The sequence below is a fragment of the Sinocyclocheilus grahami genome, unplaced genomic scaffold (assembly GCF_001515645.1).
Source record: "Sinocyclocheilus grahami isolate Dianchi unplaced genomic scaffold, SAMN03320097.WGS_v1.1 scaffold108.1, whole genome shotgun sequence".
Lineage (NCBI taxonomy): Eukaryota > Metazoa > Chordata > Actinopteri > Cypriniformes > Cyprinidae > Sinocyclocheilus > Sinocyclocheilus grahami.
This window is the reverse complement of record NW_015505287.1, coordinates 1,079,109-1,101,549: the sequence shown is the minus strand read 5'-3', so window position 1 is coordinate 1,101,549 and position 22,441 is coordinate 1,079,109. Positions and strand designations below refer to the sequence as shown.

General features: G+C 36.0%; 4 protein-coding genes across 7 annotated transcripts in view; 3 read left to right on the top strand and 1 right to left on the bottom strand.

The window, feature by feature from the left end:
* The first annotated feature begins 4,167 nt into the window (after positions 1 to 4,167).
* Positions 4,168 to 5,587, top strand: LOC107588838 (transcription elongation factor A N-terminal and central domain-containing protein). The gene has a single exon (XM_016277069.1). The coding sequence runs from the start codon at positions 4,433 to 4,435 to the stop codon at positions 5,567 to 5,569; it is 1,137 nt and encodes a 378-aa protein (XP_016132555.1). The 5' UTR covers positions 4,168 to 4,432; the 3' UTR covers positions 5,570 to 5,587.
* Positions 5,588 to 7,528: 1,941 nt separating this feature from the next.
* Positions 7,529 to 9,399, top strand: LOC107588842 (ras-related protein Rab-9A-like). 2 transcript variants are annotated; one of them, XM_016277079.1, is made up of 2 exons: positions 7,529 to 7,696; positions 8,630 to 9,399. In XM_016277079.1, exon 2 carries the CDS (start codon positions 8,666 to 8,668, stop codon positions 9,269 to 9,271), a length of 606 nt encoding a protein of 201 aa, XP_016132565.1. In that variant the 5' UTR covers positions 7,529 to 7,696; positions 8,630 to 8,665; the 3' UTR covers positions 9,272 to 9,399. The 2 variants fall into 2 exon arrangements, with proteins under 2 accessions (XP_016132565.1, XP_016132564.1); XM_016277078.1 differs by having other exon boundaries at positions 7,531 to 7,671.
* Positions 9,400 to 9,455: 56 nt separating this feature from the next.
* On the top strand, positions 9,456 to 10,839 carry LOC107588843 (ras-related protein Rab-9A-like). Its single transcript, XM_016277080.1, has one exon. The coding sequence runs from the start codon at positions 9,473 to 9,475 to the stop codon at positions 10,076 to 10,078; it is 606 nt and encodes a 201-aa protein (XP_016132566.1). The 5' UTR covers positions 9,456 to 9,472; the 3' UTR covers positions 10,079 to 10,839.
* A 2,075-nt stretch (positions 10,840 to 12,914) lies between these two features.
* LOC107588840 (neuronal membrane glycoprotein M6-b-like) overlaps positions 12,915 to 22,441 on the bottom strand; it is a 70,323-nt gene continuing 60,796 nt past the window's right edge. For 2 of the 3 annotated variants that reach the window (XM_016277074.1, XM_016277073.1), the window contains exons 5-7: positions 22,078 to 22,151; positions 19,505 to 19,570; positions 12,915 to 13,596 (exon numbers count right to left, since the gene is read on the bottom strand). In XM_016277074.1, the coding sequence (XP_016132560.1) occupies positions 13,441 to 13,596; positions 19,505 to 19,570; positions 22,078 to 22,151 (296 nt within the window). In that variant the 3' untranslated portion in view covers positions 12,915 to 13,440. Of the gene's footprint in view, positions 13,597 to 14,814; positions 15,763 to 19,504; positions 19,571 to 22,077; positions 22,152 to 22,441 lie in introns of those variants that run through there. The other variant, XM_016277075.1, reaches the window with a different exon arrangement.

Sequence of the window (22,441 nt, the reverse complement as noted above, 5' to 3'; positions counted from 1 at the left end):
CTTGTATTGAGTCAGAACCGCCAACAGTTCATTGTTACAGATTAATATTACATAGAGGTGAAATTCTGAAACATTATGAATAAATAGAGAATCTTAAAGAGACCAATTCAGACTAATAAAAAAATATTCTGACCCAGAGCTCAAATACAACCTCCTTTTCTGAACTTTGCTCAGTGTTTTATTACCAGTGTAATTAACCCAGTTCTAGAAACATTCCCGTTTTGTAATTATTTGTTAGTGGAACTGGAAGACTGTTTTGGGTGGATGTGTGTGTGTGCGTGTGTGTGTAGTCATTTTATTGTTGTATATGCTCAGGACTGTTTGTAGTTAGTCGGCACAGATTAAATGTTGACATGACGATGTATGTGTTTATGTACCTAATACACACGTAAACAATGATTATTTTACATTATATAAATAACCTCATAAATAAATGAAGCACTTACACAATGTGTAATAAAGGTGTGAAACCTACAGATTACAGAACCTACTTAAAAATATGAAGATTTTAGATGGAAGACCTCTGACAAGATGTAAACAAAATAAAAATAAAAAATACTTTTAACACTCTTAAAAGAGAAATCATGGATAACATGCTAAATAATGACAACAGCAGTGGGATTTTTGTCAAATATTTGCACCAAATTTCATGATTGCTCAATTTCCTATCATCTCAAACCTAAACAAGACTTTGTCTAGTCAAAACAAACAGGGTAATTCCTTGGTGTGGGTTTAGACTGAATGTTCGTGTGGAAGCGAGTGTTTATGTTTTTGGCAGATGTTTCGTTTTTCCGCAGGATAAACAGTACAGATACAAGCATGGAGAATAATTTGGGACCTCTATAGAGGGAGGAACTGACATTATAAACCATACAACTCCAGATCTCAAGCTAATAGTAGCCAACAGTAATATTCATTGTCATTAAGTGGGCCCAAAGCCTGAGCAATGAGTTGAGTAACTTTCAGCAATTTCTCTCTCTTTTTTTCTTTCACTCAAGGTCACACTCACAGCAGCAGGGCTTCAGCTCTCCCCCTCCTCCCGTCTCACTCATCCTCATCTCATCTCGTCTGCCTGTAGAAGCCTGTCTCACTGCATCTGCCTCTGAAGACTTACACCTCATCGTGGTCTGCCTGACAATATCTTGCTCTCATTTAAAGGGATAGTTCACACAAAAATAAAAATGCTGTCATAATTTACTCACCCTCACATCATTCCAAACCTGTATGACTTTCTTTATTTGGTTAATCTTTATTTGAAGGTATTCTTTGTACAGTGTAATTACACAAATAAGCACTGAGTAACATTAATTAACAACATCTAACAATTTATGACAACAAAACTACTTTATGTGGGTTAATGAAGAATGAAGAATGATCTCTTTATTATATTTGGAAAAAAGGCAGTGGATTGTCAGAGATGACATTGCAATCAGTGAGATTGTGATTCTATTGGTTAAAGTGTGTAGGCCTATTGCTGTTCTCATGCTTATTACCATCATCTTCAACAACAATGGATTTACCCTGGTCTTAATCTGGGACAGAATCTAGGGCCAACCACAGGATAAACTAGTTTGACTGTCTTATCTGACTTAATAAGGTTAAAGTCCACATAATTTTCCCACCACATAGATGTGTAAGCACACTCTTACAATCAATTGGAAACCCAATAATCTTTGGATGAAGCCACGAAAAACACATAATCTGTGCAATCCAAAAAATACCAGTTCAAGGTTTTATGGCATCATATTTTAGAAGATAAGAATAAGAATATATGTTATAGAATGGGTGGCGTTTACAATACAGCGGAATTAACACATTGAAAATGTAAGAATCCAAGTAGTGCAAGTAGCCAGTGCACAATATGCTGTAACAGAATAAAAAACAAACAGCCGTGTCTTACATTTCTCATAATACTTGTAGCTAATGCGTTTAAATATAATCCTGAAATGTATATCCAAGACCCAGAGCTGGAACCAGGAGGAAATGAAAGTAGTGTTAAAATAATCTACAGGAAATAAATGTTATCTGAACAGGCTGCAGAATGTTACTCAAGGGAAGAGGTCATCCAGTTCCATACACTGACAAAAATGGTAACATCTAAAATGAAGTCAACAATATTATTTAATATTGTCGAATCAATCTAAACACATTTATTTATATCACTAAAATTACTTTATATGTATTAAATGATGTGGAATATCTCTTTAAAGTAATAATTGCAGGTTACCACATTTTGCAGTGCAGCTGAATGACAATATGTCCTTCTGCAAGTGCAGGCGTGTCGATGCATGCTACTCTTTGTAGTGGAATGTGCAACAGCTTTGTTGATGTCTGAGTAGAATTTAGTTTGTAGACATCTGGTCGTAGATCAGTGCCCGTAAACCAACCTCTGCCTTGAATACCACATGAGAGCAAGCAGGAAATGACAGTATTTGTTTTATTTCGTCAAGGGTCTGAACGCAGAACCATGCATAAAAACTAAGGTTGGATCCCCCTCTTGTGGTATGTGAACTAAATAACAGCACAAAGCTCTGTAAATTTCCATTCTCTCTCAAAGTTGAGAGTAAGCAAATAATTACCAACAACAACGATACCCAATTTTGTCTTTTAAGTAACCCCAGGAGAAAAAACAAACTGTATTGGGAGAACTGGAATACATGGGAGTTGGTGCAGCTCCACCCAAAGTCTAAACAGATTGAGTGGGAAGTAACAAAGGAAACAAGTTTGAAAGACTTAAAATTATTTCTGACGAGTTGTACTCGCAGATTACGCCTGTTGTCACGAAGAACAAAAATGTGCCTATGAACCAAAAGACCGTGCTGTTCTATTATGTGAGCACTCATACAATGAGCCATTCCGGATATAACAAAACCCCCTGTGAGAGTTTTCATTGCTTTTTATTTCAAAATGAAAAATAGTGCACCTGTGTCCGTTTGTGGAAAGAAAAAGCATACATACCTTTCATGCAAATAGCCTATGTAGCTATATATTTATATATTATTATATTCATTTATTAGCTATATATTTATTTATGTATGCGTGTGTGTGTGTGTGTGTGTATATTTTTTAATCATTTATTTTTTAACCAGCATCAAAGCCTACTATCATCTGCAAGACTATGGCTACTGCAAGCGATGTCTGCATTTCATTGATTCCTATAACGGCCAATTCTTGTTTTCCATTTGCTCCACTAGCAAGCAAACAAAAGAAATAACAAACCATCGCTTCAGAAACTTTCCAAAAGGGAAGAAAAAATAAATCAACAACAAGTAAATCTTACTTAAATGTGAGACAAATCCATAAAACCCTGGACAGTTAACAGAAGTGTTTAGGCTATTTTTAGTTACTTTTGTTATTTTATAACAATGTACATAATATAACACAAAGTAATGTTATAGATGTAAATGATGATTTTAATGAAAATACTAAAAACGTAAGCACTATGCTAATAACGTTAATAAAGTTAATGGAAGCATGCTTTGGCAATCTTTTTTTTATAACAAGTACATAGCTATACAATATCAAGAAAACTACAGGGCAAAATATCTCAAGAATAATACAAGGAATAAAGTAAAATGAATAAATATAGGCTTCTAAAAAACAAATAACATAACATGAGCCAGAGGGATTATACTAGGTTAAACATTGAGAGCAATTTCTGACTTTTGAATGATTTTTTGTTTTTTAGATCCATCAAAGACAGAACATAAGAATTATAATCAACCAGAAAAATTGACAGTAGTAGGTTCTTACCCAAAAAAATTACATTCGTGAATAAAAAGTTGCGAAGTATAATAAAAAGATTAACAGTATATTGAATACGGGAATTAAGAGTTATAATAAAAGAGTTAATACATATTCTGATATTTGGTTTTTTTTCTGAGAGATAGGTGGGCCTACATAACTCGTTACGATTTTTTTTTTACACAATCACATTCTCAAAAAAGATGTACAATTGTCTCTTCCATATCACAGGAAGTACTTATATATATATTGCATATACTTATTAAGTACACTTTTACAAGCGTAACATCTATGTAATCGCTTTGGCAATCTGAAAAGGGTTCACTAAAAGTTTTCCATGCTTGCATTTTAAAGACGTATTTATGCAACTGCGCCCTCTATAGGACGGAGGTGCTACGTGGAATATGTGAAAAAAACAAAAAAACAAAAACAAATTCAGACATGGCGGAAGGATTGCGAGATGTCTCTTTCAAAAAAGGTTGTACTGTTGAATGTTTTAGCAATGAATGACGACTTTGTTTGAACGTAAAGGCGATGCGTTAGTCTGCAATTTATAAATTATTTCTTTTATTCATATTTTGCAGCAGTTTTTTCTTATAAACGCGTGTCTGCTTATCGGCTTAACGCCGCTGCAGCCAACGACAATATATATTTTTCTCGGAAATGTTGGCTTAATGTAGAAGAGTTCATGAATACTAAAGAGATAATTCATTATGCTACACAAATAGAGAAGCTGCAAAATGATGGCGGCTATGAAGATATTATATCACTATTGACAGACCTGAACAACGCATGTGTCACGTTAGAGCAGTTGCAGACTACAGACATTGTTAAGGTCCTTTATAAACTACTTAAGTTCTGTCCAGTTGTGAGTGCTAGAACAATAGCAAAGGGCTTGCTTTCAAAATGGAAGAAGTTGTACAAGTTGTCATCTGTGCTGAAAAGTAATAACAGAAACGTGTGGGAGGACAAGGAACTAGACGCACATGACCTGCCTAATGTTGAGGTGTCCCACTTAAATGAAAAGGGGAATAAGAATCAAGCATTTACATGCAACACAGAACAACATGATATAGCAAAGGATGTAAACCAGGACAAATGCGATGCATGCTTAAATAAGCTGTCTCCTGAAAAGCCTTGTCCATCAAAAGATGCTGCAGAATCTGTTCAGCTACATTGTGAGGAAGAGAGCTTCACTCTAGCTGCAGCATGGCACAGTAGATCTGATACTTCAGTTCCTCATAACACCAATCAGCCCAGCGCTTCCTCTGACTCCATGGCATTGAGATCCAAATGTGTCCATCTGATTCTCCAGGCTCTTACTTTAAATCAGCAAATAGATTCAGATGTTATGGACAAACACAAAGCCCTTGCTGAGGACATTGAAACACACGTTCATGCTCTTCACGGACGAAACCAGATTAAGTACAAGTCCTGCATCAGGAGCAAGGTGGCCAATCTAAAAAACCCAAAGAACCCTCACCTGTGCCAGGGCCTTATATCAGGACACCTGACTCCAGATGCATTCGCCCGGATGTCAGTGGAGGAAATGGCAGGGGAGGAACTTCGACAGCTCAGGGAAGGTTACACCACTATGGGCATCAGTGAGCATCAGTTACCAGAGGCAGTGGAAGGAACACCCACCAATAAAGTTTGCTGCAGGCGCTGTAAGGGTTTGGACTGCAGGGTGACGCAGATCTCACGAGGGACGCTCTTCTTGCCATCCTGGGTACGGAGTGGCAGTGCAGATGATGATTCAATGACTTTCATGACATGTGCTAATTGTGGAGAGCAGTGGTACCACAGCAGCTGGGTTTGCCTTTGAGCAAGTGTGTATGTATTTATAACTGTAATAAAGATGAATAGTAATAGATTTCAGTACTAGTTGTCCGTTTTGTGCACAGTTAAACCAAGCAAAGATTTTTTAGTCAGAATAACTTTCTTGTGGCCTTCAGTTTGATTCAGTGAACCCTCACAATGCATTCGACCCAAATGCATTGTGAGGGTTCACTGCACCAAACTGAAGGCCGCAAGAAAGTTATTGACCCAGAGGAGATGCATACTTAAAATGCAAAGTTTTAAAATGTTTTGACCCAGAGGAGATACATTCCTAAATGCAACATTTTAAAATGCATAGTTTTCAAGTACAGGAACCACACGTTGCAAATGCACAAGGGCTATCAAATCACTTAAATTGTTTTAAAGAGATATAACCATTAAATATGTTATACCTTTTGCTTTCAGGTTAATTTTGACTCGGGTGTAAACTGAGGCATTACATGTGATTTCGTTTTGATCTATGAGATAGATCTTCAAAAATACTTTTGTAAAATCTGTTTGGCCTCTTTACCGTATCTTACAAACACACATTAGGGACTGAATTATTGTTGATTAAATTGAATATACACACCTATAAATGAACCATCGCATTAAAAAGTATAACCTTTTTCATCTGAAAGTCAAGGTTTTTATAATTCTAGATATTTATGATGTTGTCTTGTTAGAAAATGTAGGTTTCATAAATGTATCAATTTTGCTTTTAAGTAGTTGTGAGTTGCATCAAGGTAAAAGCAATTTAAGTTATTTAATCCATTGGTTTTGACTGAGTTGACTGGTAATTCAGATTATATGCCCTTACAAATTTCATATAATAATATATTCATATTATGAAAAAACTTTGCATGAATATATGGTGCAATAATATATTTATTAAACATTTGTCACTTTCACCAACTTTATACATCATTTGTTAAATAATTTCTCTTTACTCCATCTCTTAATAAAGGTTACTGAAACTGTGACTCGTACTACGATAATAATAATTATTGTATGGTAATTTCTAAATCCACTTCCTCTGTAGTCTCTTTCAGAGATCATGAGTTTGATCTTTGCTACTCTATTTATGGTTTTGGCCACAGTAAATGAATGTATGAGAACCAGTAAAGTTACTTTCAGATCACCCAAAAAAGGGGAAGCACGACCCATGCAGCATGAGCCAAATGTGTTCTTGTGTCTAGGCTCAGCAAACATGTGACAGAAAGTGTGCCACATGCAGAGAGCATGTGACCTGGTAATCTGCCCAAGATAGGGTCAAAGGCTGATTTCTTTGGATACCTCAGTCAAAGGAATGTATTTTATGCACTCAGATATCTCACTCAACAATGTGGAGCATGAACACATTTGTAATGAAAAAGATATGTCTTCAATATGGAAAGTTATATTTTATACAGGCCATATTGTTATTATATTGATATGTTTAGAATAGTTACGTTTAACCTCATTTTGAACCTTATGTTAGACTTAGTGCTTTCATTAAAGTTATACAAAAAACACTAAACTGTTATATTACTATGGTATTTATATAGCTGTTCGTTGCAACATTCCATGTTTTAGATATTCCATGCTGAGGCAAACATTAGTGTAATCTCTAAGATTACATTCTCTTGCACAAGTTCTAACCAGCTCTAAGCTTTATGTTGTAATGACATGTTGATATAATGTTGTGTAGCCTACACGAGGGAATTTGTGCAACTAACAGGTACAACATTTGGTTAGTGACTCGCTGATAACGCTGTCGTCAATCAGAGACGGTTAATAATTAATATCATATGCCAACCAAACATTAAGGGGAAAGGCACTTAAAAGAGAATATATTTAATTTACAGTTAACCTTTCAGCCATGGATTTCTGTATCAGGTTGACCTCAGTTATGAAACTAACTTCATTCATTTCAGTGTTGTTTTATTAACTGATTTCATGTTACATGTCTTATAAAGGAGTAGTGGGTCACATGAGCTTCAGGAGCTTGTTTGGCCAGCCCAGGGCGCCATGTCTTGGAGCCGGTCCATACACTGGAGATGCTGGTTGTACTTTACGGAATGGCGCTGCTAGCACAGCGCTTCAACACTCATTGCTGAATTCTCAACGGTAATATATTACTTTTACACTAACGGTATGTTTCTTTCGCAACACATGTTTTAAATGTACATTATACAATGTGTAGAAATTGCTAGGACCTTTAAAGCAACGATGGCGCTGTTAAGAGCGTCTCAGATCTGCCGGTTTGATCATGCGATTGAATGGAATGCCGCCACTTTCTCGTTACGTTACATTACTTTTTACGATTTGCTTAATGTCGAGAAAACAGTCGCATTGTAACAGTTCTTCAGCTTGTCGTTGATTAACTTCGCAGTCGAGTAAAAATGGGCTTGACTTCAACCTACGTCGTATTCCAAGATGTTTTCTGCTGTAAAGGCATGAACAGCGCTGTCTGTGTGTTTAATGTTTGCTATAAAATAGCAGCCCAGCCTTACATTTCGTCTGGCTTTACATCGTAAATCTGTTATCTTCTAGCCTATAGTTTTTCAACATGTTTAGACTCGTTCGTTGTCAGTCTCATGTTATTCTGAATTGAAAAAAAAGTTATAGGGATGTAATAAGGCCAACTTTGATTACAGTGATTCCTTACATTGTGAGTTGTATTATTTTCATATACTAAGTTATGAGGACAGGACAATCCATGCAGATTTGTCTCACATGATCAGCGCTTCCGGGACTCCTGTCATGGGACATTTCTAAACAGAAATATTACTATTTCTGTGAAGAACAATGTCTGGGGACAAAACTTTATTCTAAAGATACCATTAACATTGACCTGAGCCAGCTGACTTTATATGTCACACTGGCATTAAAAGGTAGGCTAGGTTACTCTGAAAATCACCATGAGGCATGTTTTCTAGAACCAGGCAGCCTGTACACATAACAGGTTTCCTCACCTTCCACAAAAGTCCTACTTAATGCTTTTCTATGGTAGGCCTACATTTAGTTCACTTCAACGTGAGAAGACTGGCCTTTCAGAACTTGCTAATTCTGATTTTCATTTCAGGTTTATGGGTGAGGTAACCTATGAAAGTTCTTGATCATGACCACCAAGTCGTCTTTGTTAAAGGTGATTCTGCTGGGGGATGGTGGTGTGGGAAAGTCCTCCCTCATGAACCGGTATGTCTCCAACAAGTTTGATTCCCATCTGTTCCACACAATCGGTGTAGAGTTCTTAAACAAAGAGCTGGAGGTGGATGGTCACATGGTCACTCTACAGATCTGGGACACAGCAGGCCAGGAGAGGTTCAGAAGTCTCCGAACACCCTTTTACCGTGGCTCCGACTGCTGTCTACTTACGTTTAGTGTGGAGGATAATCAAAGTTTCTTGAACCTCAACAACTGGAAGAAAGAGTTTGCATACTACGCAGATGTCAGGGACCCAGAGAAATTTTCGTTTGTTGTTCTAGGGAACAAAGTAGATGTGGCGGAGCGTCAGGTGTCAATGGAAGAAGCTCAAAGGTGGTGTCAAGAGAATGGTGGATATCCATACTTCGAAACAAGCGCAAAGGATGCCACTAATGTCTCAGCTGCATTTGAGGAAGCAGTTAGACGTGTGCTGTCATCTGAAGATCGCGCAGAACACCTGCTGCCCACAGACACTGTTGATCTGTTCAGGAAGCCACGGGCGAACGGCTCATGCTGTTGAAACACTCCTTATGTGTTAGCAAAAAATGCATACTCCATGCCAGAAAAACCTCCTAATTTCATAATTTTTGTCATTGCAGAGTTAAAACATCTTAAACACTGGTCTTTCTCTGAATAATGAACATAATTGAAGAGTCCCTCAGAATTACATGCCTTATTCTGATTTTCATTTCAGGTCTGTAACCTATGAAAGTTCTTGATCATGACCACCAAGTCGTCTTTGTTAAAGGTGATTCTGCTGGGGGATGGTGGTGTGGGAAAGTCCTCCCTCATGAACCGGTATGTCTCCAACAAGTTTGATTCCCATCTGTTCCACACAATCGGTGTAGAGTTCTTAAACAAAGAGCTGGAGGTGGATGGTCACATGGTCACTCTACAGATCTGGGACACAGCAGGCCAGGAGAGGTTCAGAAGTCTCCGAACACCCTTTTACCGTGGCTCCGACTGCTGTCTACTTACGTTTAGTGTGGAGGATAATCAAAGTTTCTTGAACCTCAACAACTGGAAGAAAGAGTTTGCATACTACGCAGATGTCAGGGACCCAGAGAAATTTTCGTTTGTTGTTCTAGGGAACAAAGTAGATGTGGCGGAGCGTCAGGTGTCAATGGAAGAAGCTCAAAGGTGGTGTCAAGAGAATGGTGGATATCCATACTTCGAAACAAGCGCAAAGGATGCCACTAATGTCTCAGCTGCATTTGAGGAAGCAGTTAGACGTGTGCTGTCATCTGAAGATCGCGCAGAACACCTGCTGCCCACAGACACTGTTGACCTGTTCAGGAAGCCACGGGCGAACGGCTCATGCTGTTGAAACACTCCTTATGTGTTAGCAAAAAATGCATACTCCATGCCAGAAAAACCTCCTAATTTCATAATTTTTGTCATTGCAGAGTTAAAACATCTTAAACACTGGTCTTGCTCTGAATAATGAACATAATTGAAGAGTCTCTCAGAATTACATGCCTTGTTTAAACTTTAAAATAATCTCTTTGGATCACATTCCTACGCCATCGTTTCAAAGCACTGGATCAGATTCCTGTATTCTTTAGGTTGCCTATATTATGATTGTTGATAAACCAAACAGGGATCATTGAGATCCTTTAGCTTTAGCACTCACACTATTTCTAACGCTGTTTACAGTTGAGAAATAAACATCAGCTGTTACACTCACGAACACTAGAACACATTCAAATGCGTTTTGTCTCATTTTCTGAGTGTACAAGTTGTTACTTTAAGTGCCTTTAGCACAGGGTTGTTTGTGTGTCTTATTTAACAATCTTGCGTGATAAGACATTTTGGAATGTCTTTGAGTCATAAAGTGCGATTTTGTAGCATATTTATAAATCTATAATTTGTATTAATTACCACTTTAATTTCAACGGGCTTTGGGTCCCTCATTGCTACTCTTAATTTATCAGAGCTAACAATAAATTTTTTTAATATGCTAGAATATAAAAGCGGAGTACTGAAATGATACCATTCAAGGGTGAATTTTATTTGACATAATTTCTGTCACAAATGATTCTCATAATAAGCCTGCCTGCTAATCCAAGTTTGCTACATTTGTGTGTATCATAAATATTTAATTGAAATAATGCTGAATTAAAAGTATTTGATAACTGATTATGCTCCTCAGCATGTTTTTATTTGTTGTTATACTAACCACAATTCTTATTATTTTGGTGCAATGAAAAGATAAAGGAATCTTTCACCCGAAAATGAAAATGTGCTGAAATTATGGAGATGAGATCACTTGCTCACCAATGGATCCATGCAGTGAATGGACGCGTCTCATTAATCAAACAAACCTGCTTAAACTCATCAGCTCATTAGTAGAGACTCCAAGACTTGAAATAGGTATGTCAGATTTGGTGACATTAAAATGTGCAGTGTTGGGGGGCTTCATGAACGTGTTTGAGAACCAACGCTCTGTACATAATATTGCTTTCTCCACCTGACAAGATGTTAATTGGTGGACTGGAGTTGTGTGGATTATTTTTGGATTATTGCGATGCTTTTATCACCCATTCACTGCAGGATCTACCGGTGAGCAAGTGATGCTGAATTTCTTAAAATCTGTTCCCATGAAGAAACAAACTCATCTACATCTTGGATCAACTGAAGGTGAGTACATTTGAGCAAATGTTCATTTTTGGGCGAACTATTCTTTTAGTCAATGTCTTTTATCATAAACCAAAATGGGGGCGCCATGTTCTCATTCCTACACCAGGTGGCGCAGCTACAACAAAAATACATATTTAGAATGCACAAGCTGCAGAAGGATTTAAAGTTGAAATGATGTTAATGCAGTGAAGTTACAAGTCAGTTTGGCCAAGATATGAAGACGAATCTCTTGCACATGAGCTTTTTTAAAATAACAATAAACACAAAAGGGTTCATATAGATCATAGAAAATATTTTACTAGAGAAGGTTACAAAAATCACTATACAGGATTCATAAAACATCTGACTTCAAATAAAATCGACTATGAAACATCTAAGACTACAATTTCCAATAACATACAGTGGTTTGTTTTTTCGGGGAGAAGTGGGACACTCAATTGTAGTTCATTAGAACAATGGACTACACATCACTTACTGTACTGCAAAACGAAATGAAATATCTCTCCATGCAATAATCAGGGAACAATAGAACATCCAGGCACACGCATCTTCTTTTTCAAAAACGGTAAATAGATCAACTTTTTACACATCCCTTTAAGTTCCCTTTAACAGAATTTAACATACAGCAAGAAACGGCATATATATAATTGGTATCAAACAACTGTATATGTGGACAATACTAACATGCTTATATTTACAGAGACATTACAGAGAAGAATTATTTTAGTTAAAAGACAGAGCAATAAAAAGAGTCATATTGTAAAAGTAGTAATAGAAAGAGAGAGAGACCAATTAGGAAAAAGATACACTGCAAAAACAAGGCTGCATTATTGACTGTAAATTCAAACCATTTTCAGTTTCACATCCACATAGCAATAACTCACACAGAGGAGTCACAATCATCTCATTAAACTCATGGTAAACATCAATCTTGCCATAAGAACGAATTTTAGAAGACTGAAAAATACAGAGATTTATCAATAAAGCTGAAGGAAAGTATGTAACCTGTATAGCTGATGAGGGCAGTTTACGTCAGACATTATTAGTTGATCATTTAGCATTAGTTCATTTTTTTTAATTATCATTATTAAACAAACATCTACATTTTTTTAGCCTGTCAGATTTATATCAGTCAGATAGTTTTCAGAATATCATTTTGAAGGTTGACTGCTTGATAATGATACTCAAGATTGACAGCTTTAAGGAATCCTTTAAAGAGATTTTTTTTATTTATGTGCATGTGTGTGTGTGTGTGTGTGTGTTTTTACACCTGCTTTCTATTACAAGATTAGTGCAACTGGTCAAGAACCGGTATTGTTCCCCACCCCCTCCAAAAAATAAAGTAAGAAAGAGAGTTGGAAAAAGGTGAATTCAGAAATCTAAGATAGCCATAGACCAGAGAAAAATTCTAAATAAACAGACATTTTCAATACACATAATTAAAAAAACAACCACAACATTCATTCACTTTCACACATTTATATATATATATATATATATATATATATATATATATATATATATATAAATAAATTTATAAAACACCAAAAAAAGGAAGTTCCTGCAAAATGTCTGTGAGGAGTTAGTGCAGACAGACAGGCTATCATGTAAGCAGCGCTTCACCAAGACGATGCATCATAAAACCAAACATAACCCAGTTATAACCATGACTCTACACTGTACGTACACTTTCTAGCAATTCAGAAATACTTGCAAAATGACAGTACAATACTAGAATACATACACTTTTATACCAGTGGTCTTTTGCACCATGAAGGTGATGAGCAAAACACATCATATCACCATTAACTGCATAATTCCACTCATCATTTGTTACAGACATTCAATATCTTGCCTGACATGTTTCATCATGATTATAACCAACTTATCCCACTGTTATGATGTATAGTCATGATTGCGCAGCGCTTAGCAGTGTTAGTTTGCGTATAGTGTTTCATCTGAGGGTGGCAGGTGTGTGTGTGTGTGTGTGTGTGTGTATTCAAGAGCAGGTTAGATAGAGGTTGGGTAGATAAGAGTTGGGAGAACTGTTTATGAGTAGGAGGAGTTTAGACCCTCCTTGGAGCGTGACTGCACATCCTGCAGCTCTTGATCATCTCTGGTTTGGATGTCCTGGTAGGCATGAGTCTGCTGACACAGTCCCTTGAGATAGGCCCAGTTTGCTGCCAGGATCATCAGGTAGTGGATCTGTGGACGGTAGAGAAGGGGAGGAGACAGACAAAATAGAAAGAGTGAAAGAAAGGGAGAAAGAAAGAAAGAAAGAAAGAGGAAGAAACAGGTGGAGGGAAGAGATAGGCCCAGTTTGCTGCCAGGATCATCAGGTAGTGGATCTGTGGACGGTAGAGAAGGGGAGGAGACAGACAAAATAGAAAGAGTGAAAGAAAGGGAGAAAGGGAGAAAGAAAGAAAGAAAGAGGAAGAAACAGGTGGAGGGAAGGATTAGTCATGAGTGGGTTAGTGAGCCAAAGCCAGCTATACGAGTTAAGACAGTATTAATTAGTTGCTCTAAGAATCACTTAAGTACCTAAATCTCAGTGAATTATTATAGCTGTGCCACACAGAAATCAATATTAGTTGATCGGAATACACTGAAAAAATGGACCAACTTTATATTATGTTTAATAAGAAATTATATTTAATTCATATTTATTATATATAATACAATATTACGAATTAATATTATACATCTTTTACTGTACATCTTTAGACATAATCCAAAATATTACAATGTCGGCATAATATAATATGTATTAATTGTGTGTTTAAAAAAAAAAATGCATTACATTTTCTATTGTATACTAAAAATATTTAAGCTAATCAGTATGTGTCCTATATATAAATATATGTGTCCTCTGGTGTCATGCAGGGTTATTATAGTTAACTAACCCTAAAATCATATTTTTTTGTGACTTTAACTGATTATTTCTTTTTTCTTTATTTTAAATGTACTTATTTTTACTTAGTTGCCACAAAGTAATATTTCTCATTTTTATTTAGTTTATCTTGATGTACTAAAATAGCTCAAATTAAAACTGCAATAAAAAAAATGAAAACTACATAGACATATTCAAAATAGTATCTCAATGATGCTAAAATGACTATGGTGTCCAGCAAAAATACGGTTTAATTACAATTTTACTGTTTAAAAACCAAGTGTTATTTGGTTTTAGACTAACTGAACAAAACAGGTTTAAACCAGAAATGATTATTTCTGATTACAACAATACAAAAATGCACTTTAAATAAATGGCATGGTCGTTATGACTTTTTTTCAGTGTATCCGGCATCACAGGAAATCGGGTTATTTCATGAGTTAGCAGTTAGCAAATAAAAGATGATGTAAGAAGAACTACTGATATCCAAATAAATGTAAAAAAAACCCACTACTAAATAAAGAGAAATTACATCTCCACAATAATTGTTTATTTCGCATTATTTCTGAAAACAGGAACTATACTGCTTTGAGAATAATACAAAAGGCAAAAACTAAATGCTGTCTGAATTCAATATTAAACATAATATTAGACTAGGTAGCAGTCCGATGAATCTAAAAACAAAGGCTCTGAAAAACAATAGCATTTTTAGAGTCAATTCCATGACTGAAAAACATCTCATAAAGAGTTAAAAGTACAGTCACACCCTTCACAGGTACATGTAGCATAGAATAAATGTTTATGAGCATAAACACAACATTCTTAATACCTTTCACAACAGCAATTCTCATCTACTGTACTTCACTTGCTTTTTCTATCTGGCTGGGTTCTGGACTACGGGTGCCTCAGGGTGGATATGATCCAATGGAGAGACATCATTACCAAATAGTATTATTTTCTAGTTTTAATCCTGTCCATTAGGTGTTGTTGGACTAACAGAGAGTTACATTCTCACTACTAAAGTCGTTTTCTCTTAAACTGTAAATAAGCTACATTATTCTAGATTGGTCATAGGTGCTATACTTTATATGAATTGGTGCCTAGGTAAAATGTATGTAAAGCATTAAGTGAGTATGATGTATTGTCCTTGTTTTGTCAAGAGATCACACCTTGTCAAATTAGTATAGAAACACAAAGATACAAATTAGTTGAACATTAGACATTACCATTAATATGCACTACACTGTCTATACATCAAGGCCCATGCTATGAAGTCTCAATTTATTTCTCTCCTTTGCCTTTTTCCTGACCTCTTTTACTCACTCAGGTCCTCCCTCTATCTTTCTGTCTCTGAGAGCAACTTTCACAGACTTTGCAGTTGCCCTTATACAAAAAGCTCAAAACTTAGTGGTGTGATTGTGGTCGTAGCTCTTAAACTTCAACACTGCAAAGTTATACGTTGTGGCCATCACATAGATGAGCTGAATGGAAAAGAGACAAACCAGTGGGTGAGACCAAACAGCTTTAGATGCACAATAGCAACTTTACAATAGAAGTTGCACCACATCCCTCGAAAACCGAAAGTACAGTTGTTCAATCAGTGCCTATAAAGATTTTAAACTGATGACAGAATTCAAGATTATAGCTCTATATTGTACCAATTTCTCTTCATGAGCAATTCTTTCCTAAGCAATTTTACATAGTTTTTCACATCAAAGAAAATTATTCTAGATGCAGTTATGTGAAAAAGTTAGGATACCCTATTGAATCCCATGGTTTTCTGTATCAGGACATAATAAAAATGATCTGGTCCTTGGCAGGTCTTAAAATTTGGAAGATAAAACCTCAGATGAACAACATCACATTACATATCACACTGTGTTTTAATTAACAAAACTGGAAAAGCCATGTGTGACAAAGTTAGGACACCCTATGATTCAATTGCCTGTAGATCCACTTTTAGCAGCAATAACTTGAATTAATCATTTTCTGTATTACCCTCTCACATAATTCTGGAGGAATTTCGTCCCACTCTTCTTTACAACATTGCTCCAGTTTATTGAGGTTTGAGGGCATTTGTTTATGCACAGCTCTCGTCACAGCATTTCAGTCAGGATGAGCTCTGGACTTTGACTGGTCTATTGTAACCCCTTGATTCTTTTATTTTCAGCCGTTCTGTTGTAGATTTGCTGGTTTTCTTGAGATCATTGTGCTGTTGCATCACCCAATCTTGGCCAAGCTTTTAGTGTTGTTTTTGGCGGCCTGTTTTAATTTTAGTTTTAGTCTAGTCTAGACGAACCCCGGCTGGCCGGCCATCGGTATCTTTCTCTGTGTCAGACTTAACTTTGTTTGGTTTTCATCTTCTAAATCAGTGTTTACCAACCTTTCTTAGTCGCGGCACCCTTTGGACATTTTAACAAATTTGTGGCACCCTACAAAATAAATTTTGTCACAATATTTGAATTAACTAATTTTCGGCAGTCGGAATTTCAGTGCATCTCTAATTATTGGCGACATTAGAAATAGCTGCTTTTTTGAACATTTTAGCAATTTAAAAATATTAAAAAAGGATTTTTTACACTGCACCCCGGTTGGGAAACACTGTTCTAAATAATGCTGCGAGTGGGGCTTGAGGAAGTGCAGTGCGACCTGATGCAGCCCCTGAAGTGAGACACAGGAAACAGAAATACTGCAAAATAATAATAATAACGCGACTAAACGAGACGAAATAACGTTATAACATTTAGTTTCGTCTCGTTTTGGTCAACGAAAATGAAGAGACATTTTAGCATAGTTTTTATTTTGTAAACCACATTTAGTCTCGTTTTTATTTGTCAACAATATTGCATTATACGTTTAATTATAGTCATCGTCACATGACCAGCATTTACGTTGCGTCTCGTCTTCGTCACGTGATAAAGGTTCGTTGACAACGATATTTTGTCATAATTTTCGTTGACGAAAACAACACTACAGATGGGTGGCCTCACATTTGACTCTAGAATACTTTGGAATACAGATGAGTTCATGGTCGGCTCAATGACTGTTGAGGTGCCCAGGTCCTGTGGTTACAAACCAAGCCCAAAATCATCAGCCCTCCACCAGCATGTGTATCTTTTGGGATGAGGTGTTTGTGCTGATATGCTCTTTAGGTTTTCACCAAACGTGGCGTTGCGCATTATGGCCAAACATCTCCACCTTGGTCTCATCTGTTCAAAGGACATTGCTCGAGAAGTCTTATGGTTTGTTCAGATGCAACTTTGCAAACTTAAACTGTGCTGCCATGCTTTTTTAGATAGAAGAGGCTTTTTTCTGGCAAGCCTTCCAAAGAGCCATACTTGTCCCATATTTTTCTAATTGTACTGTCATGAACTTTATCATTTTGCATGTTAGCTGAGGCCCATAGAGTCTGCGGTGTAATTCTTGGGTTGTCTGCCATTTCTCTGAGTGTTACACGGTCTGATCATGGGGTGACTTTGCTGAGACATCCACTCCTGGGAGGATTGGTGTCTGTTTTGAATGTCTTCCACTTGTGAATAATCTTCCTCACTGTAGAATGATGGACTTCAAATTGTTTGAAATGGCCGTGTCACTCTTCCCAGATTGATGGCAGCAACAATTGCTTCTTTAAGATTATTGCTGATGTCTTAACTCCTTGGCATTGAGTTAACACACACCTGAAGGCTCCAGACCAGCAAACCGCCAAAACTTCTACTTTTACAGAGGTGCACACACTTGCTGATGATCAGATAATCAAAGGCATTTGATTAGCAGTGCCTGGCTGCTACTTAGTAAGTAAATTTTATTTATAGAGCACATTTAAATTCAGCTTACACTGACCAAAGTGCTGTACAAAACAATCATAAAATACAGTAAAGTATAAAATAAAATACAAATTTAAATCCAAGATAACAATACTAATCCATAAATTAAAAATCAGGAAAGGCCATAGAATAAAGATGCGTTTTAAGTCTAGACTTAAAAACCGAAATAGACTGAGCACTCTTAATGTCAGGTGGCAACTGATTCCATAACCGTGGAGCAGCAAAGGCTCTGTCACCTTTAAACTTAAGTCGTGAACGTGGGACATTTAAAAGAGCTGTATTAGCAGATCTGAGGGACTTAGGAGCAGAATTAAATGAGATAAGGTCAGAAATGTATGATGGGGCTTGTCCATTAAGTGCTTTAAAAACAATCAACAAAATTTTGAATTGAATTCTAAAGGAGACCGGAAGCTAGTGGAGTGACGCTAAAATTGGAGTGATATGATCACGTTTTTTTGCACCAGTTAACAATCTGGCTGCTGCATTCTGGACCATCTGCAAACAAACCAGTGAAGATTGGGGAAGGCCTAGGTATAAGGAATTACAGTAGTCCAATCGTGATGTGATAAATGCATGAATAACTTTTTCCAAGTCTTTAAAGGAAAGTGTTGCTTTAAGTCTAGAAATGATTCTCAATTGATAATAGCTATTTTTAACAACTGCGCTAATTTGCTTTTCAAGGCAAACCTCAGAGTCAAAAATAACACCTACATTTTTTGCATGTGACTTAACATATGGAGTGATACTGCCTATGTTACTAACTATAGAGTTTCTGGTTTTAGAGGAACCGAAAATAATCACCTCAGTTTTTTCATTATTTAGCTGGAGGAAATTAATCGCCATCCAGATTTTACTTACCCTCTTAATTCCTATGTTAACAGTAAGGGTGTCCTAAGTTTGTCACAAATGAATAGCTGTTTTAAACAACTGATCTAATTTGCTTTCAAGACAAACTCAAAGTCAAAAATAACACCTACATTTTTTGCATGTGACTTAACATATGGAGTGATACTGCCTATGTTACTAACTATAGAGTTTCTGGTTTTAGAGGAACCGAAAATAATCACCTCAGTTTTTTCATTATTTAGCTGGAGGAAATTAATCGCCATCCAGATTTTACTTACCCTCTTAATTCCTATGTTAACAGTAAGGGTGTCCTAAGTTTGTCACAAATGGTTTTTCCATTTTGGCTTTATTTTTGTTAAATTAATAATGGCACGGTGCAATATGTCATGTGTTGTTGTTCATCTGAGGTTTTATTTTCCAAATTGTAAGACCTGTCAAGGACCAAATATTTTTTTATTTTGTCCTGATACGGAAAACCATGGAATTCAAGAGGGTGTCCTAACTTTTTCACATGACTGTATTAAATGAACAAATGAACATTATGAACTCTTACCAGTGCGATCACAGTGGCTCCAGCTCCAGCACAGGCAACAATATAAAGATGGTAGGACAGATAGAACTGTAATAAAAAGAGTTTAGGAGATCCATTAAGCACAACTAACAGAGCTACAGATCTTGCCTCACAAAAATGTAATATTCCTCATTCAAAATAAACTGTACCTATTAAACCTTTCCTTTAAAAAGTATATTTTTTAAAGGATAAACAAGTCTTGTCAAATTAATACAAATCAACATTCCTTAAAAAGGTACAAAAAAGTATCTTTAACCCTACAAAGCCTACTGTATCATATTTGATACACAAAGGACTCTGAATAATCAACATGAACAGAATTTGCTGTCAAACCTGTTGCACACAATCTACTACGTGCCTTCTGTCATCTGATTGATAATTGTAAAAACATTCAGGTCGTGGTTCATTTTTTTTTTTTTTGTGAAATCTTTTCAGATTTTTATAAGGTAAACCTAAGAATATTGTTTGAACTTTGATATTGTTAGTAACGTTTCAAAATAATAATAGTGAAGTGACTCAAGTTTACTTGATTATCCATACATCATTTTTGAAAAATCATGTTCAAATATATCAAATATGATCCATCAGGCTTTTGAGGGATGTTTGATCATCATTGCATTGCATTATATGTTTTGAAACCACAGAGCTTTCATAAAACAAGAAAAAAACAAATGAAGCATTTAAATAGAATCTTTTTCTAAGACATTTTTTTGAATTTTGCATATAGAGTGACATCGATTTATATAATTGAATGCAAGTAGTCTGCTATACTCTTATAAAGATCATTACAAGCTATCAGAATTTCTTATTTTAGCCCCCCCCCCCCCAAATTTTCCAGCATTCAACTGCATTTGACCATGATTGATAATTGTAAAAACATTCAGGTCGTGGTTCATTTTTTTTTTTTTTTGTGAAATCTTTTCAGATTTTTATAAGGTAAACCTAAGAATTACTTTGATATTGTTAGTAACGTTTCAAAATAATAATAGTGAAGTGACTCAAGTTTACTTGATTATCCATACATCATTTTTGAAAAATCATGTTCAAATATATCAAATATGATCCATCAGGCTTTTGAGGGATGTTTGATCATCATTGCATTGCATTATATGTTTTGAAACCACAGAGCTTTCATAAAACAAGAAAAAAACAAATAAAGCATTTAAATAGAATCTTTTTCTAAGACATTTTTTTGAATTTTGCATATAGAGTGACATCGATTTATATAATTGAATGTAAGTAGTCTGCTATACTCTTATAAAGATCATTACAAGCTATCAGAATTTCTTATTTTAGCCCCCCCCCCCCAATATTCTCAGTGTCTCATAGCATATGAGCCATAAAAGCTCAACATAAACACATATACAAGCTTTCTCTTTTTAGATTTTGTCTAAAGTTTCAAAAAACTGTTCCATCAAAAAAACCTCAACTATTATTTAATGTTTTAGGCTTTACAAGTAAACATGTAGACATGAAAAGAAAAGATCTTCCTGTCAATACATACAGGTGCATCTCAATAAATTAGAATGTCATGGAAAAGTTCATTTATTTCAGTAATTCAAATCAAATTGTGAAACTCGTGTATTAAATAAATTCAATGCACACAGACTGAAGTAGTTTAAGTCTTTGGTTCTTTTAATTGTGATGATTTTGGCTCACATTTAACAAAAACCCACCAATTCACTCTCAACAAATTAGAATATGGTGACATGCCAATCAGCTAATCAACTCAAAACACCTGCAAAGGTTTCCTGAGCCTTCAAAATGGTTTGGTTCACTAGGCTACACAATCATGGGGAAGACTGCTGATCTGACAGTTGTCCAGAAGACAATCATTGACACCCTTCACAAGGAGGGTAAGCCACAAACATTCATTGCCAAAGAAGCTGGCTGTTCACAGAGTGCTGTATCCAAGCATGTTAACAGAAAGTTGAGTGGAAGGAAAAAGTGTGGAAGAAAAAGATGCACAACCAACTGAGAGAACCGCAGCCTTATGAGGATTGTCAAGCAAAATCGATTCAAGAATTTGAGTGAACTTCACAAGGAATGGACTGAGGCTGGGGTCAAGGCATCAAGAGCCACCACACGCAGACGTGTCAAGGAATTTGGCTACAGTTGTCGTATTCCTCTTGTTAAGCCCCTCCTGAACCACAGACAAGGTCTTACCTGGGCTAAGGACAAACTGATCACCTCCATGCCACGCCGAATTGAGGCAGTAATTAAAGCAAAAGGAGCCCCTACCAAGTATTGAGTAAATGTACAGTAAATGAACATACTTTCCAGAAGGCCAACATTTTTTTTATTGGTCTTATGAAGTATTCTAATTTGTTAAGATAGTGAATTAGTGGGTTTTTGTTAAATGTGAGCCAAAATCATCACAATTAAAAGAACCAAAGACTTAAACTACTTCAGTCTGTGTGCATTGAATTTATTTAATACATGAGTTTCACAATTTGAGTTGAATTACTGGAATAAATGAACTTTTCCACGGCATTCTAACTTATTGAGATGCACCTGTATGTGGTGATCTTCAGGGAAAAATTAAGTAACTTTACCTCACTAGTATTGCAGATGTCGCTTAGCGTGGAGCCACAGGCTTTACCAGGAGTAGCGTTCCATGGGATGATTCCTGAAAATGATTATATGCATCACATACATTAATTTAAAAGGTTATAAAGGACTAATAAAGCAATACACTTGAATAATTATAGATTATAAAATATATATTAAATATAAATATAAAAATGAAATAAATGAAATACATATGTATATACACACAAACACATCCATATATACGTATACACATATACACATACACACACACATACAGTGGGGGAAAAAAGTATTTAGTCAGCCACCAATTGTGCAAGTTCTCCCACTTAAAAAGATGAGAGAGGCCTGTAATTTTCATCATAGGTA

Excerpts from the sequence above, each read along its gene's own strand:
- LOC107588838 (XM_016277069.1), top strand. The coding sequence starts at position 4,433 with ATGAATACTAAAGAGATAATTCATTATGCTACACAAATAGAGAAGCTG.
- LOC107588842 (XM_016277079.1), top strand. The coding sequence starts at position 8,666 with ATGACCACCAAGTCGTCTTTGTTAAAGGTGATTCTGCTGGGGGATGGT.
- LOC107588843 (XM_016277080.1), top strand. The coding sequence starts at position 9,473 with ATGACCACCAAGTCGTCTTTGTTAAAGGTGATTCTGCTGGGGGATGGT.